At 41.0% G+C, this 18,279-nt stretch overlaps 1 protein-coding gene across 5 annotated transcripts in view; it reads left to right on the top strand.

Annotated features, from left to right (window-relative positions):
* Positions 1-16,891, top strand: part of PDGFA (platelet derived growth factor subunit A) — a 36,987-nt gene extending 20,096 nt beyond the window's left edge. The window contains exons 6-7 of one of the 5 annotated variants that reach the window (XR_007504540.1): positions 2,681-2,794; positions 2,903-5,698. Coding sequence is in view for 4 of the 5 variants with exons in the window: in XM_049791313.1 (XP_049647270.1) it covers positions 7,891-8,024 (134 nt within the window). In the remaining variant the exon portion in view is untranslated. The other 4 variants (XM_049791313.1, XM_049791314.1, XM_049791312.1 and 1 more) reach the window with 4 other exon arrangements.
* The last annotated feature ends 1,388 nt before the right edge of the window (positions 16,892-18,279 follow it).

The following is an 18,279-nucleotide window of genomic DNA, read 5'->3' as shown; positions in this document are numbered from 1 at the left end:
CTGATTTCATATGGACCTTATTTTTATATTAGTAAAGAATGTAAAGCAAACTTTGCTTCCAGTGAACTCAGTACAGAAGCTCCCAGCTACTTCTCTGTGTGTTGAAGATGCAAAATTAGGGATAGTTTGTGCTGTATAAAGAGTTTGGATTTGAACTTTAAAGTGTATCAATTCTCATTAAGTTAACCTTTAAATAAATAAATGTAAATGCCCAGTAGTATTCAGGTCTTGCTTAACTAAGTTAAAGGTTGTCATGTTCAGCTTATTGGTGAACTCTCTTGCCTAATTTCTTTAGACTGTGGAGACAGGGCTAAGGCTGAGATTTACTTGACCTTGGGGAAAATATTAATGAAATGAACGTAAAGCACTTAGGAATAAATTCAGTATTCAAGAGTAAGGAGTTCTGAAACAACATTGCCTGTTCCTGTTGTTTTCTTACTTACATATAGTCAAGAATTTATTGTCAGTTGTCACATTAAACCTAAGTTTGCCTTACCAAGACAACATTGAAGTTACCATGGGGAAAGATTTGTGGGGAAAAGCATTTACTTTAAATCTGACTTTCATAAAACCACCTAAAATAATTAGCTCAGATCCTCATACTAGGGTGCAATCAATGCAGAACTTGACACTTATTCAGAAAACCCACTACAGTAGAAAGGGCACCTCCCTTTCTCCTGATTTTGGTTGAAGGAAGCCTCAAAAGTTTGTTTTGCACCTCTGCTAGGAATTTAAGGGTGCACTAGACCCAGCCCAAAATTAGAATCAATGAAAAGCAGTTAAATATAGGAGGAAAGCTGCCCAAAGGTGATGGATTTCGTAGGTGGCTGGGTAAAGAAGGGTTTTCTGCACTGTCTCCATCCAGCATGGAGAGATAAATCTGGTGTAAGCAAATGTAAACTTCAGTTGCTATGTACAGAGCAGAAGAAGTATAATTTGTATAAAAGAAAAGTTAGGCCTCTGCTGTGATTTTTTATTGGACATCAATTTATAATCTGAGCTGAGTGTTTTAGCTGAAACTAGGTTGAGTTATGAGTAGACAAAACCACATTGAAAATGGTTATTTTTATGTGTGTATGGCTTGATATTTTTTCTATGTCTTCTATTTGGAAAAAAGTTTCATTAGATCAAGTCCAGCTTTCCAAAAAGTCTTTAATTGCCAAAGACTAAGCAGTTAAGATTTTAAGATGAAAACCTTTCTTTTTGAAGTGTGTGAAAAATGGGGTAGAATTGTCATGGAAGAATATAGATTTCTAGGATTTAATTACTGATAGGAGCAAAACTTGCACCAGCAAGTGGATGGTGAGCTGAAAATAGCTTAACTACAGAGCTGAAAGCAAATGTTGAATACTGCATGGTAACAGTAATTATAGATGGATCTTGGAAATGACGTATGTAATGCCAACTTCGTTTATTATTTCTTTGCTTTTGTATAATTACTTTGTAAATGGAATGTCAAATCAGACGTTATAAAGTTATTACTTTAATGCAAAGGACAATGAGATTTCTTTTGAAATGTAAATGGTTTGAGTATTTATTACTTCAGTGTTCAACAAAATGCATTACCTTAGGGCTTTTTACCAGCCCTGCCCTTATGTTAACAGGAAGGCCTAGGGAATCAGGTAAAAAACGGAAACGAAAAAAGTTAAAACCAACATAAAATCTACTGGAACTATTTGATATTCAGGTAGGACCTATATGCTGAACACCCTAATAGCACAAGTATGGAAAACTTAATCAAATATCATCACTTCAACTTAATCACTGTTCAAAATCTTGACACTTGCTACCTCAAAGCTGCAAAGAGATTAGATTTGATTGGCTTTGATAATTCTACCTGCTGGTATTTTTCCTTTAAGCTCCACATCACCATCAGCATCTTACATTCTTGAGCTACTTCCTTTTCTTGCCTTTTTTATTTCTTTTTTTTTGGAGGGTGCTAATACTTCAGCTTCTGAAATCTCAAGTTCCATTGCCTCTGCTTTTGTTTCATTATTATTGATTTCTGAGGTCAAAGCATCACATAATAATGCATGAATGAATTGCCAGGTTACAAATTGTCATGTTCCCAGTCATTGGCTGTAAAACATTGAGTGTACATACAGCAAATACTATTGTATGCATGACCATCAAACCCATGTTTTGGCATGAACTGGGATTGATTGTACATGCACCTGAGATGGTCTGATGATCTGCCTACCTGACAAGGAAGATGCTTAGAAATACCATTTTTTGTGTTGCAGGGCCCTGTGTTACTTATACCAGAAAATTAAGATCTTTTTTTTCGTCTGTTCAGTCTCAGTAGGATGTTGACAATCAGTCATTGAAATTCATGAGGTTTTCAGTGTAGTGAAAAACTTAACACCCTCTCAATGCAAAAACGGCTGAAATCCTTTGGCCAACGTATTAGCAATGTATGATGATGGCGATACACATTCCAAATTAAATATGGAATTTCCATTTCTTAATGACTTGAAATAATGTAAAGTGCAGCACTTGCAATTGATTCTAGTATTTGGAGTGGGAATGATTTGGATTTTGCAGTGTATGTGCCTAACGCCTGGATGGTGGTGAATTTAATTTCAAGCACCTATTTTTTGCACATAAACTCCCAATGGCAGTTTTCATGTATACTGATGTATCATTTCTAAAGAATGCTAAACTTGATATCCTGTTTCAGATTAACAGGTATTTATTGGGAGTAGTATGATAGAAGCAAAGATTTTCTAAAATTCAACTTTAAAAGTGAGCATGTAAACTCAATCAAAACAGCATTTAGAACTTCTTGTCCCAGGTTAGTGACTCTTCATGCAGAACAGTTTTTTTTTTTAAGTCATCTACTTAGAGGATAGGACCTTTGATTCTAATCATAGAGTTATTGTATCTTTTTTCTCTCCTGCAGATGTAAGGTGAAAATAAGCTAGAAAAAAAACTTCTCTCTGGGACATGGATGTACATGGTTTGTTACATTCCTGAACCTACTATGTATGGTGCTTATTGACTGTATACTTTATTTGTTCTCCTGTGTGAAAAAACTGGCTCAAAAGAACACTTAATGAGAACAAAGAGACAATGTACATTTGTTTAATGTGACATCAAAGCAAGTATTGTAGCACTCTGTGAAACAATAGGAAGCTTCCCTGTCCAAAAAAGAAAAAAAAAAAAAGAAAGAAAAACAGAAAAGAAAAAAAAGACAGTTGAATGAATGGAGGATACCAAAAGTACTCAAAAACATGACAAAAATCTAAGTGAATAGTGGATTTCTGTCAGAGCAGTCAACGGTGCTTTACGTCAAGAAATGTGCCTGCGTTCTTGATGAAGATGGATGGACACTGGTGGACTTCAGGCACAAAAAAAGCAGGAATGTATGAAATGATCAAATGCCACGCAAACACTATAGAACAATACATCCTTGCTTGGTGGTGTTTTAAAAGTCTATACAAAAAAACCTTCTGGGGAGCCTTAAGTGGATTTTTTTTTTTACACCATAAAGTGATTATTAAGTTTTCTTTTTACTCTTTGCCTAGCTTTTTATTATCTCTTGGACTACATTTGCCAATAACACATATAAAAGACTGGTATAACAATAAGCAGAACACAAAACATTACGGTATTTCTCCTAGTGGGATGCAGACTAATGAGATGTATTAAAATAAAAATGGTATACCTATGCATAATTTTCTAGACGTTTCTTGGTTTATGTTCCCCAACCTCCCCCGTAATTTAAAGCATTACATAAAAAGAAAAAAAAGAGAAAAAAAGAGAGATGTGCGTAAACAAATCATAGGATATCCATGCAAAAATCCTTTTTTTTTCCTTTAAGAATTATGCCAGTTGCCTACTAGTGATATTGTGTTAGCAATTGTCATTCTTATCAGTATACAGATACTTTTATTTCACATGTTGGAGCTGTGTGAAATGTACAAATTCTTGTATCTGCATTGTACAATGTCATGGTGGCATGGGAACTACCTTGCTGCAAATATTTGAACAAAACCTAAAATTCTTTATTTTTGGTAAAATGTTATGCTTTATGTGTATTCAACAGAAATATGTGTTTTTGTAAAGGTGAAGTTTGTATTTTTATCTAAAAATTAACAGTTTTATATACCTGAGAAAGCCTGCTATGTTTTCTTGAACCAAAAAAAAAAAAAAAAAGAAAAAAGAAAAAAAAAGCATTTTGTGGTCATATTTTTGTAGTAGAATAGCCCAAATAACATCAAAATCTATTTTAACTATAGCAGGGCAGATAAAATAGTCTGGCACCAGCTCCTATGTTTTCAAAGTGCCAAAGGATTAAATGTTCAGTTCCCCATGGATTGCAGTGGGAGCCACACGGTTGAATCCTTCTGTACTGCTTTGGAAATGTAGGGCTGTGCCAGATATGACATGGCTACTCATTTGGCCAAAATCACTGCCCCACCCCAGTAGTTTGGATTATGTACCCTTTGTTTTATTTGGATTATCACATTGGATATGTAAAATGAACTACTGGATTCTTTTATTTGTGAAACATCTACAGAGAGATGAAAGAGTTTTCTTAGTTTGGAACACAAAAAAGTTTGTCTTGAAGACAGTGTTTCCACTCATAAAAAATATCTTCAAATGTGAATGAACTGCAGAACCTTAAAACAACAGAAGAGAGAGAGATTTTTAACTTCTCAGTTTCTTTAAAAATAGTTCAAACATTCCCCTCCTGTTCCTGTAGCTATGTCCAATTTCAACCAAACAAAGCAATGTTAGCTAACAGGCATTATTGGCTTCAGATGCTAATGCAGAGATAGAGTTAGTCACCGTTCTATTTTGTGATCATTTTCCCAGTGTATTTGTTGAGCACCAAAACTGGAAATACATTTAACTAAGATTGTCTGTGCTTGTTTTCCACTAAGTGTACTGTTCACAATGTTATGCACATGAATGTATGTGTCTGCGTTTAAAAAAGTGTATAAAATGTAATTTATATATTTATGTTTCAGTGGGATGCCAATAATGTTGCTCCGTTCCTTTTTTGTCTAAAAGATATCTAATGAAAAAAAACCCCATATATCCATTAAAATCATGTAGATGAAAAGCATTATGTGACCCACTCAGACACTGTGCAGGTATGAAAGGATGTCAAAAGTCACTTAAGTGGAATAATTTGCAAAACCAACTTTTTGAGAGTCCTGTGGTTGCACTGGCATAAGAAGGTTGCATTCAGATCTGTGGGCCAGCTTCCCTGGAGTAACTCCATCGAGTATAATGGAGCTCTGCTGATTTACATCACGAGAGAGTCTGGCCCTACAGTATTCTTGGAAAAAAAAAGCAAACTGAGAGGCATGCATTTTATTGGTGCCAGGAAATAAGTGTGTTATGCCAAATTCAGAAAACCAGGAGAGAATGAAGACTGAATGGAGTCTTTTCCAGTAGTCATTTGTTTGAGACTTGTGGTCTCGAGTTAATTTATTACCAGGAATGAAACACACGTGAGTCGTTGTTCTCAAGCACAGTGTTTATATGGCATGCAGCAGCAAACGCAAAAATCTCAGGGCTATATTCTCAGCTAGTATAAATTGGCAAACGTTTTTGACTTCAGCCGCCCCTAAGCTAATTTACATCAGATGAGGATCCAGTCCACGGTTTTTACGATATGAGGAGTAGTGTCACGATGTGAGCATCACTTACTGTAGTCCAGCTGAGATATTACCTGCCAGCCTTTCGAACATTACAGGCTATGGTGTTAGTCCTTCTTCTTCAAAGTGGCAGATACAACCAGAAGGAACAGTAACATTAAAAGTTGTGACACAGGAGACATTAATTCAAAGTTAAGTTGGACATTTCAAGGGCCATATCCTCAGCTGGTGTAAATCACCATCACTCCATTGCGTGCAATGGAGCTGTACCAGCTTACACCACTTGAGGGGCTGGTCCCTCATTCTTGCTCATCCCTTCCACTACTCGGTCCTGCAGGGATCTCAGATTGTCGTGTACGGTTAATGTAATCCTGTGTTCTCTAATACTTAAGCACAATAAGTGAATATAAGAATGAGTGTCAGACTTAACTTTGAATGTCCAAGCTCTGAAATGGTTTGTTTCACCATTGTGGCTGTAAATTAAACAGTTCTCTGTGCATTTGTGAATGCTGTGTCATATCTTCTTCCACTGTCTACTGGAGGTGGTGGACTCCATCTGGACTTTTAAAGTGCTGCATTTGGAGTGTTACAGGGAAGGGTGTGAGCATTTGGAGCTGCAAGATATCTGATTGACAGTTCTTTTATTTGTGGGGTGGGGGTCTAGTATGGGGGCTTAATGAAGGAGTTGAAGATGATAGTTGTAAGTCACGTTTCCATGCAATCCTTTAACACCTTGTCGTTTTTGTCCTTGCACATAGAAGGTAGATATTTGGGGATAAAACGTTTTTCTGTTTTACGTTCTGCAGTCACTTCCTCTGTCCAGAGATTCAGAAGTTGTTGGTCTGATTTAATCTTTTTTGAGATCTTTTCTGGTCAGAAAGTGTATATGTAGGGGACTGCCTGAAAACAATCTCAGTGTTATAATATGGTGCACGATCACTGGTTCTCTAGTCAATTCATTACATCTAATCCTGTGCTTCATCTTTCCAGAGCTGCCCTTCAGTTGCTTTTGTTGAGTGAAATCAAGGATTACGTGCCAGTTTGCTTTCTTTTTCTCCTGTCCTCCGTCCTGCTTGGCATCTGCTTTATTAGACAGTGCGTGGTGACTACAGGCAGTTGCTCCTCTCCAGCCCTGGAGGTTCCTGGGCAGCTCCAACACTTCCGTGTCTTTGAGCTTAGGCTTTTAACTCTGCTTGGAACAGCATCTCATGGGTCTCCTCCCTCCAGCGGGCTTCAGCATTCCGGCTATGAGGTTCTCTTGGCTGTCCTCCTCGGTTCCCTGTTGCATTGCTGTGGTCTACTTTCCAGCTATTCTCTGCCTGACTTTCCCATCCCTCTGTTTCTGTCTCTCAAAATTGATTTTCCCTTCCTAGGATCTGTCTCATCATATCTCTCTTCTCTCTCCTCCTGCCTGACAGAACAACCTTTTTTATCTGTTTATCTCCAAATCAGTTGCTTTATCTAGGCATGTGCCCCGAGATCCTGTCTCCCAGGCATACAGGCCCATAACTGACCCCCATAGGAAAGACAAATGCTGTTACATAGACAGGTGTTTGTGGAGAGAAAAGGATTCATCTTTGCATTTGGAAAAATACTCATTACTGAAGGCTCCCTGCTAAAGCTCTGTCCAATTCCAGCAACAGTGTAACTCTGGAACAGTGGCATAGAAGCTATTCCAGACATCTGACAGTTCAATTAAGATCAGTGGCCCCATTTATAATTTAATTTGAAAGTGTACCCAAAAGCAAAGATGAAGTTTCAAAGCTACCTCAGATTTGCATGCTCATATTTTACTGTAAATTGAAAGAAATCATGTTCGTAGGCCCCTTCCATGGCTTCGAAAATCTTACTCAATATTTATCTGACCCTCTTTTGGGCTGGAAATCATGGTTGCTTTAAAACAGAAACAATGTGGAGGTTTTCAATGAAGTAATTTTCTTGGTATTTCTTAATAACACAGCTTCTAGTACTAGCAGATCTCAGAAGCAGAGTCAGGTAAAAATTGTTTAAACTCATAAGAATCCCACTTAAGTTTGCTTTAATTTCAGGTAACAGAGAAAAGCCTATCAGTGTTGCCTTCCTCAAAAGTCAGCCTATGTTTTGTATTTATTATTCCATTTAATTGCTGTGTATTTTCCCACATTTTAATAGCAAGGTATTATTCCATGTCTGAGCTTTTCTGTGCCACTCTTTGCTGTAGCATCTCTGCGGCACAGCCTTGAACTGGTTTGTACTCCTATCTCCTCTGAAATAAAGAACTATTGTTATCCCATTTTAGGCGAGACCGAGGCATGGAGAAATGACTGTGCAAGGTCACACAGCAAGGCTATGGCAGAACCAGGGATAGGACTCAGATCTGAGTGCTCTTCCAGTGCCCTAAATCACACGACCATCTTCCCTTTCCAAGAATGAATCCTTGCACCCTTAGAGCTAAATACTGAAAAGATTGAGGGTAAGTCATTTTGCCTAATTATTGTGCATTGGATACATGATCAAAAACCACTGCGATATCGTCAAGAGAATGTAGTGACTGATGAAAATCCAGCTTTCTGCCCATGCAATTATGCAGTCTTTTATGCTATCATGAGCTAGTCATTTCCTGCATCTCTAAGGCGTCAACCTTTCGTGACTTGCAGTGAAAATTATCCACATAGAACAAATCAAGACTCAGATTTTATGGGAATTTACAAAAATTCAGTAGACAATTTTCATTGTACGTCCCTTCAGTTCTGTGTCATTCACTCCTTTTATGGTGTGGGTAACATTTCCTAAGGGAACTGTTTTTATCATGGGCCCAATCCTGATTTTTTTCCCAGGCCCTAACGTGGAAAAGCACTTTAAGAGGTGCCTGTGTTTGCCCTTCTTCAAACCAGTGCCTAAGCATGCTTGTAACTTTGGACAAACATCACATTGACCTCAGGCAGATGGAACAGAGTTGATGCTTTATTACTCTTCTTAAGTAGGGTGTGCCTTCCTGACACAGGATCCCAGTTGTGGGATGGGGGTCTTCGTGCTCTTAGGGTACTGAAGTATGTTGTAAGCAATCCCAAAGATGAAGTAACAAGACTAGAATATACAACTAGAAAAACAGCTGGGAGAATTCCTCTCTCTTCTACTCCCATGGAGGTTGCCATTTTGAAATACATGTTTGTTCTTTTTTGGGAAAGTACTTGCCTGGCGTGGGTGGATTCAGGACTGCAATTACTAGTGCTAGTGAGCCCATTTAAGATTATCTGTTTGGATACCTCAGAGAATATAATTTGAAAACTCAGAGTCATACCAGTAACAGACAAATTTGAGATGGGAAAAAATACTGAGAACAAATTTCCTGTGAAATTTGGCAACTTTTAGTTTAGGGGAAAAAAAAAAGTAATTAGAAGATAAAATGAAAAAGATCAAAACTTGATCATTAATTTTTCAGTTGTGGAATGTTACCTGTCCCTTTAGTCATTCTAATTATTTGCTGTATCAGGCTAAATTATGTGCTGAAGTAGCTCAGAATTACTACAACATGTAAAAAATTATGGCTGCTTCTCATTGAACTGCTACCTATTATCATGGCATATGACTGTGAGGTGGGGCCTGCAATCACAGTTGTAAATCAAAGAACATAGGTTAGGTACTGTTTTCCTTAGATATTGTCTCTAAGTTTGTTTTCTGTATGCTAGTCTCTTGAGTGACGTTTGGTGAGCTTTTCAGTTAGGTGTAAAGTCAAGAATATGTAGTTCCCAACCTGAAACTAAGGACGTGATAACTCTTAGTCTCGTTCATAATCAATACATGAAATTCTGGTGACGTCCTGGTGATAGAATTTCTGTCACTGAAGGTTTCAGTGTCACATTCTTCCAGTTACTTCTTCTCCTAGAGGGGAATCCAATCATTATTGTATTTGACTCATTAGCAGGCCATCAAATCTGACTTGGTTTGAGGTTTTAGCATCTAAAAATTTCTGTTGGGGCTGATACTTGTGCATGCCAGATGTCTTCCAGGATCTTAGATAAAAATGCACAAAGAAAGGCTGACTTGTGTGCTTCAACAGAAAAGAACTCCACATACGAAGGCTGGAGTAGTCCCTCAAACAGGGAAATAAGGAGCCAAGTTTCTAACAAGTGTTGCACACTCATCTTCCCAAGATCAGACCTGGTGTTTTGGCCTCTACGCACTATCTTTCATCTTGCATAATGCAGGCAACTGGTTTTACCGTCCATCTTTGAAATTGAGAGTAGCTGTTAAGATCAGGTATGCAAAAACCAGAAGCACCCAGAGATGCAGTTGAGCCCATAGCACTTGAAATCCCCTGGGGATTTTGCAAACATCTTGATTCTTGAAAGCAGTCACAGATAAGTAGAAGAAAAGCATTTTAAACACTTCTGAAAATCGCACCCTGGTGTATTTGGCAGGTGAAAAAAGAATCCAGGAAGTATACTACATATATTGATCATTCACTGACAAAGTAGATGTTCGTAGAAAATGCTCATGCTTAAACCTTTCAGCAGTTAATGATGATCTTTACAGACCATAATACTTGAATACTTCACTTATCAATACATCAGGGCTTGGATGAACTTTGAGACTTATGAAAATGGGACACTCCTTAGGCCAATGGTAGCTCTATGTTCCAGTAACTGATCAACCAATTACATAATTGGCCAGATCACTAACTTGCATAAATAGATTCAACTGCATTGACTTCACTGGAGATGACAGTTACCTGAGAATTGACCCGAAACTCTTGCCACGAAGCAGATAATGATTTCATATTTTGCTGTTTAGTGTTGTTGTAAAAATAGACTCATTTCCTGGAGCAGTTAAAACAAGAAAATCTGGAAAAGCAATTTCCCACAGAGACTCATCCACACTGGAATTTGCCGAGGTCCCCGGATGTGAACATGTGCTGCTAGAAAACATAAAACAGCAACTTTGTTTAGGGAAGCCTCTGACCTGTCAAAAATGCAGAGCATTTGTTACCAGACTTTTCCTTGGCAATTAGTGGGTAGAATAACTCATAGAAATTGTTTTGTTTGCTTACAAGGGGCGAAGCAGGACATAAATTCAAGATATCCCCTGTCTGACCACAAGAAAGAAGACTGTTCACAGAGGGTCTGTGGGTGAAGTGCTGAGCGGCCTCAGCTCCCTTTGGGGATGAACTCAAACTTGTAGACCTCAGTGAAGCATCAAGAGCTCGCCAGAATTGCCTGACATCCCTAGCTGTGATTTTTTTCACTAGTCTAAGCAATTTGGGCATCCAATTTTAATTCATTTTTACAAGACTTCTAAGAAGCCTCAGTTGGCTTCAGAATGCCTCTGTCTTTGTTCTGCAGAGAGACTAATTTTGACCCAGGGATGTCACCATGAGTGTTGCCTTCCTTCTCTGGGTAGCAGCACTCAAACCTTAAGTTTGCTTTCTGCTGTTTGGTGTAGGTGTTTCCCAGCAGTGACTTTTCAAGTGCCTGTTGCATGCCCTGTTCGCTGCTGGGACAGCCTGATCTTTCAGGTGGGGAGTCTGCCTTACTCCAGCCATGCTTCACCTTTTCCTTAGCACTTCGGCTTTACGTGTCTGTTCTATATAAAGGTGGTGCTGGTTCAAGCTGAAGACCAGGGAAGTTTCGAGAGGTCAGGTTTTCTGCTATGGGCCCTGTTCTGCTGGAGCCTGTTGCCCAGCTGTGTCAGCTGTGTGGGGCCAGAGAAGGAGGGAGAGATGCTGCAGCACTTCAAGGAAGCCAAGATAACGTCTTTTTGTGCTCAAACAGTCCTGTCTGAAGACACATCCTCCCTGGCTCCCACTAAGCACTGCAGTTTCCCCCTTTCCCCTTTGCCTTGAGGGCTGATGTTTCCCTGATGCCAACATGTCCCTCGTGCAGAGGAAGGTCTCATGCTGTATTGTGTGTGATTGAGAGACGTATCTGCTCGACAGCAAGATTCCTGTGCAGACCGAGGGCTCTGTGCTCATGCACGTGGGAGTGAAGATGTTTCTTGGTCCAAACACACCCACAATATAAAGTAAGATGCTCAGAGGTCTCTTTGGAGCCAGGAAGCTACTCAAAAATGTGTTCAGGATCTGAATTCCCCTTGAATGCAATGGGTTTCCACAACAAAAATGACAGAAGCAATTTATCCCAGGTAGAGTGGTTTCTTCAACAGGCCACGTACGAGTCCTGCAGGTTAATGCTCAGCTTGCATACTTTACCGATTGCCACAAATACTGCTTTTAAATCAAATTGTCACTATTTATTGAGGGATATGTTTCTCTTACATGTGCTTCAGAAGAGGTTGTGCAACAGCTTGTATCCATTTGTTGTGCAGAGCCTGCTGGCTGATCCAGAACGGTTAGGCTATGTCTGCATACCTAATAGGGGTTTGGGGACCTTGCAGCTGCAGTTAGCAAGTGCGAATGTTTCCCATTAGCTCCCAGCATTCCCCTAAGTTGTGATTCAGCAAGACAGTCAGTGGAAGGCTGAACTTGAGGCATGTGAGATGTTTCTTTGAAGTTACTCTTGCTTAAAGTTAGGCATGATCTGAGTTGGCTTGCTAAGCTGAGGCCCTGAAGAGCCTACTGGCTAACGCAGTGTAAGCTTAGTCTTTTCCTCTTATGCATTGCCTGGAGTGATGTTAGTTTCAGAAGCGTTCTGCAGCCTTTCAGTAAACTATTCCATAGTATTGAGGGAAGGCTTTAACTATTCAGTGGCTTTCTACCAGCAAGCTCGGCTACACTAGAAAGCCTATAGTAACGCTTGCCCTCTCTGGGCCTCTAAGGTCTCTTCCTTCCTTATTTTCTTCAGCATGTTTCTTTTCTAAGGCAAGTGAAAAAAAAAATAGTACCTTAAAAAGGTGGGAAATTAAGCAGATCATATCATCTTGATTCCTTTATCTCACTTAATTAAGGAGAAGTTTGCCAATAGTGATCTGGTATTTCCTAAAACAAGCATACACGAAGAACACTTTGAGAAACTTCAAAAGAATTTTCAGGCTAGATCAGGAAAAGATAAAACCAGAAGTGGAAACTTCTAATACACTTTATAGCTCATTACTTACAGGAAGTACATTGTTGCATAGGATACTAATGAATTCTGCAGGATGAGGTTTGCTAAAGAAAAAAAAAAAGGCACCTTCTGTATCTTAGAGGAAGAGTCTCAGGGCTTTTGCAGTTACCATAGATAATGCAGTGGATGTGTATGGTCATATCACCAGAAAAGAGTCTACCTCTGGGAAAATGCTTTTGAATGTTTCAAGTGTGTACACTATTGAATTTATGTAGCAACTTCCTAGTCTAGCTGCGAAAACTGATAAAGGGAATGCTAAAAGTTTATCTTGTTTTCAGTTGCCCCGTTCTACACCCTAGAAGGCAGAAATACTGCACTGCATCTTACTTAGCTGCAGGGAGGAGAGCAGTAATACATTTGAATGACTAAGGATGAACACGGTAAAGACGATGCTGATGTTCTCAATCAGGTAGTGAGGCCAGCAAAGTGAGAATAGCAAAATGGATACTCAGATTTACCAGTGACACTTGTCTGGAGAATTAATATTTGACAGACTCTTAATTAGCTCAATTGAAGAAGTAATCCTAAAATCCTAGTTTTGGACAAGGGCCTGAATCCCAAGCTACTGGATTTGCTGTTAGTGAGTTGGTGCTCTCAGAAGTGTTGTGAAACAGGAATATTTCATATTTGTAAAGCACCCAGAGATCCTACGGATGACAAGTAATAATTTTCTACTGTTTAAAGAGTTCCCTGGTGCAAGCAGGCCCCTCGATGGTGTCTAGAGAGCTGAGGGGATGTGCCCCAGGCTCAGCTCATGTTTTCAAGTCCAGACGTGCTGTCCCCAAGTTAGCACCAGCCAGTGTTGGGTGCACGTCTGTCACGCGCAGAGTATTGCGCACATGCCGCTTACCTTGCTGTTCTTCACCACGGGAGATGTGTCCACCTGCCAGCTCTTGTATTTCGCTCAGATTGTAAGGACAGCTTTGCTGTATGTATGAACATACTGTAGGCGGCAAGGCATTCCCGTCAAGACCGAAGCACACGGGTAGTGAAGCTTGAACGTTTTTTTCTTATGTACAGGCAAGATACTTAAATATTGGGTTGGTTGCTCTTTGTATCTTTAGGCACCCAGTACTTCTAAACTTGTGGTCTCTGGAAGGCTATGCTACTGAAAATCAAGAGGCGATTGCCCTTCTGAAAGTTTCTACTCATGCTTGAAAGTGAGATTTGGACTCCTAAGTCACAAAGATGCTTTTGCAAATGTTGTATCTGTCTGTCTGCTTCTCTATAAATCAACCTGCTTGGCCTGAACTGAATGTTTAAATAAACAGCTGAAAGACAGTCTGATTGCTTCTTTCTGAGTGTTTCCCTTATGGAGCGCTTGGGGTCACATGGCATCTGCTCTGACCTTAAGGACCTGCTTTCTGGAGGCTTTTTTACGATGCTAACAAACCCCACATTTTAACTAGCTGTTAAATAAGCCAGTCAGTGGTAACTATTCAGGACAGAGATTAGAAGAGTATTCTTACTGGGATACAAGATGGCTCTGTCCATGTGCTGGCCAGGGATGAAGGGCTGGAAAACTGTGTGGTGGAAGAGACGATTAATGTGATTTTCCACAACTTTCCTTGCAGCTGCATTTTTGAGGAGAGAGAGAGAGAGAGAGAGAGAGAGATGGCTAGGCTTGCAGTAACATGTTGTGCCGTCATAAATGCTACAGCCACCATCTGTTTCCAGCCCACGACTTGAAAGAAAACTGAGCAGTAATCTCATAATTCACATGAGCATTTTACACTTGTGAACCCTTCCCAACCTTTGTCTAATAATGAAGGGAGTGCATGGTGCTAAGGTTTGTATTTTTCCTGCACGTATTAGTGTTTATTTGTATGTCTCTTTCTGTTTTGTTGGTTTTTTTTTCCACGGGCCCATGAAAAACATTTCTCTGGGAGGAAAATCAGACCAGTTCCATGGTCAAAAGAAACATAATAAAGGTAAAATCCCAATTCCATTGAACTTGCTGGCAAAATTCTCCAGGAGGAGGTGCATTTAACATTCCTCGCTGTGTCTGTTTTAGTTACTTGTTGGTTAAAAGAAAGAAAGACATTAGAAAGTGAAGAGGCGGGTTGCTGAACTGCCCTTTCCCTGCAGAAACAGAGCTGCTAGAATAGCTGGACATGCGCATTTTAAACCCGCACCATCAGATAGGATGGTAATGGTAGGTTGGATTTTAATGAAAACAAATTCTTCTGCTAATCTTCGCTTCGGGCTGGCCCTCCTTGGGATTAAGGATACCACCTGCTGTGCCAAAGACTTGCTCAGGTTCGAGGCTGCTGGTGGGTGGGAAGAACATAAACATCTGAGAGTGACTCTGGTGAGCGATTGCAGTCTGTCCTGTTGCGGTGCCCTCAGGGAAGCCAAAGAGTTCAGATCATTTAGTTGATGGAAGTACTGCTCCCCTCCAGCCTGCAAAGCAAGGCTAGCATCATTGAGGATTTCTTTTTGACTGTTCTGCAAAACCAAGGGCTGCTGCTTCTCTGGGCCTCCTCTTGTCTTTGGACCCAATTTGCACGCTTCCTCCTAGCACAGCCGAACTGGCTGAATGAACTCCTGCTCTCCTCTGGCCTTAGAAACAATGACTTCATCATCTCGACCAGACTGCAGAGCAGTTTAAGGATGAAAGGGCTTCTCATTTTATATATCCCACTGCTGCTAGAACTATAAATCCTTGATGGACTGAGTTTATAGCAAACTGCTACTGCAAGCAAGTGAAATTTATTTTGTCTTGTCATATGTATGGTCAAACTGTCCAAGTAGTTGCCAACCAACTGAGCTGCTGATGGGTGACCCATTCAATCTCTTCTCCTTTTATTTAAAAATAATAAATAACTACCAATCAAAGAAACTTATTTTGACATGTGCTACCTGTTGGGTGATCCTCAGTATCTCCAAGATGTGTCCATAAGTGGAAGAATGCTGCCAGCTGTTGCCAAGTCCAGCAGACATGACATGAAGTTCCACCAAGAAAAGGTTTGTGGGCTCATTAGGGTTGGGGACACGTTAACGGCCACCTCTTTTTTTAGTACTACTTGCTGTTCTGAACATGTTTGGTCAGGCAGCAAGGGTGCACAGAGGCCACATCCAACCACGTAGACCTCTGCTTCAATCAATGACAAAGCTTCATTGACCTGTATATGGTGGTGGTCCTTTTTCTGTCTTGCAGTTTGATCAAAGATGGATTGTTGGTGGATCTTTGGGGTCTAGAAAGCTGTCCTGTGTCTATTTTGGTGCCTTGTGATGGTAGATGAGCTAAAAAGGAGATAGTAGCGACTCTTCAAGCTGATGGAGTCTGAATCACATATATTTCTGTATCATTTTCTTACAGAGTGAAAAAGCCTGAAAAGTTACCTTATTTTTATTTTTCACCCAGGCTAATTAATTATAGCTGGGGGTGTTGGGAGCTGTCGTATTAAACAGCCTTTCCCCGCTTACTCCTCTTGTCCTGCCGAATTCAATCTCTGCAGCCTCCCCCCACCCCCGCATCTGTAGTTTATGGTCACATCTGGAGTGTCTGCCCTGCACACGTGCTGGTAGGAGCCTTCTCCCTGCTGGCACACACATCGTGGCCTTTGGTGTCCGTGGAGTCACAAGCATCTTTCCTGACACTTGTTTTTTGTGTGAAAAGGAGAGTGAGAGGGGGCACGGGAAGAGCAACGGCAGGGAAGGCCTCTGACATGAAATTCCCAGGAACAGGATTTGCACATTTTATGACCGTTCAGATGGAAATGCAATGGAGCTGAATTACTCCTCCTTAATCCTGCTTTCTCACTTTCCTCCCAGCAGCCTCCTCCCCTCGAGCTTAGGTAATACAGAAGCTTATAAACAAATCCCACCGCATGAAAAATAGCAAAGGGGGGAAAAAAAAGGACCTGAGTTAGGGCTATGATGGATAGACAGGTGGAAGGCAGGCACCAGAAGGGAGGATGAATGGTAAAAGCCTTTGATGGAAACACTAAAGAGCTATTGAAAATCCAAGGGGTGGGGGGAGGGAGGAGAAAGAATAGCAGGAGGAGGGAAAGCAAGGGAGCCGTGCCCCCCTTCCCCCCCGCCCTCTTTCTCAGGATGTTGAAAGTATTTGTCCTTCGTTACAAAATGATTGAACTGCCGCCAGGCCAGGCCACCCTTCCAGCCATTGCACTGGGAAACTGGCACTTCTGAAAGCCTCGTCGCCTCTCAAATTTTATAGCTTTCCCTTTTTGTGGGAGTTTTTGTGTTGCGCTACTTGCAGGATTGTTTTCAGATTTGCCGCGTATCAAAGAAACTATATTTTGTTGCTCTGACAAACACAGAATCCAGGTAATGAAAGGAAGAATTAAAAAATAAAGGCCCATTTTTATCAGAATACCCAGCTGTCTGCCTTTTATTGAGTCAGAATTTCATGCATTTGGTATTCATGATGTTGCATTAATATTCCTTTGGTTTATCTCTAGCGCTTTTTGAAGGAGGAATTTCATCCTGTAAATAAAGCTTCTATTTTACTGATGTCTCTGTGTGCACAAATGCAGCGCCTGTTCTTGATAGTCAGAGTAGTGGGGATGGTCCTGTTCTATCATAATTAAAATGGTTTTTGCGTCAGGCGAATGCAAACAACAGGGAAAAGATAATCTTTCCCCTTTTCAGAATGGTCCCTGAAGTTCTGCAATGTCCTTGTCCTGCAAGATCTACAGATGGGAAGAACTATTGAAGATCTGCCTATGAGACTCTTACTGCTGCCGGAGGCCGTATCTATATCATGTATTTGTGTGTGTATGTATTTATATAAGCCTGATGGCTTGGGAAGGACTGAAGCCGTGTGTGTTCTCAAGAATTAGATCTGGGTGACTGTAGACGCATCCTCCGCCCAGGCTCTTGTTAACCAGGGGAGGACCCAGGGCCGTGTTTTCTGCCTGATGCCACCCCCGTGCCGTCGCTGTCAGAGAGGCGCATCTCCGGCAGAGCTTGAGCTGCCCCGGCCAGGCGGGGGGAGCAGGGTCCTGGCTATCCCGCCGGCAGGTACCGGCTCTGCGTGCTTCCCCTCGGCTGCATCGCCCTCGTCGCAGCCCCAAGGGCGCTCCTCGGAGTAAACGGCGCAGACAGTCAGCTGTCTGGTGCCTCCAAGATTAGATCCTGGGATTAGGGCTCTTGACGGGCTGGCCGTGCCGTATAATTAAAATAGGCCTAGGAGAGCAGAGGCAATATGCAACCCGTACGCAGCTGACTAGCACTTTCCACGTAAACATCTCCAGCGCCTGGTTTCGTTCATTAATGTTTGCAGTGCCCCGAGAGAGGTAACACTGCCTTCATCCCCACTTGCAAAAGAAGAGAAGGGGTAAGTGATCTGCTCAAGGTTAGATGGGGAGTCACTGGAGATGGTGCTTCGGTCTCCTGCCTTCAAAGGAATTTGCTGCAGTGACCAAAGCAAACAGCCCCTGCTGTTCCGAAGCTGGACCGTGGCGTGTCGTTCACACTTTGTATCTGAGATGCTGTGTCTGGGAAGGTATCGCTGTCCTTGCAAGCTAACTTCTAGTTCTTGAGCGTGGGTGAGCGCTTGTCATTGTGCCAGGATGACACAAAGTCTAGAAATTATGATGGCAATTCAGGTCATGGTATAACAGGGGAAAAATGCTGCCTCAGAAGTGTCCCCGTCTAGT

The sequence above is a fragment of the Accipiter gentilis genome, chromosome 33, assembly GCF_929443795.1.
Source record: "Accipiter gentilis chromosome 33, bAccGen1.1, whole genome shotgun sequence".
Classification (NCBI taxonomy): domain Eukaryota; kingdom Metazoa; phylum Chordata; class Aves; order Accipitriformes; family Accipitridae; genus Astur; species Astur gentilis.
Note: the sequence above shows the minus strand (reverse complement) of the source record. Positions and strands in the feature narration are given on the sequence as shown.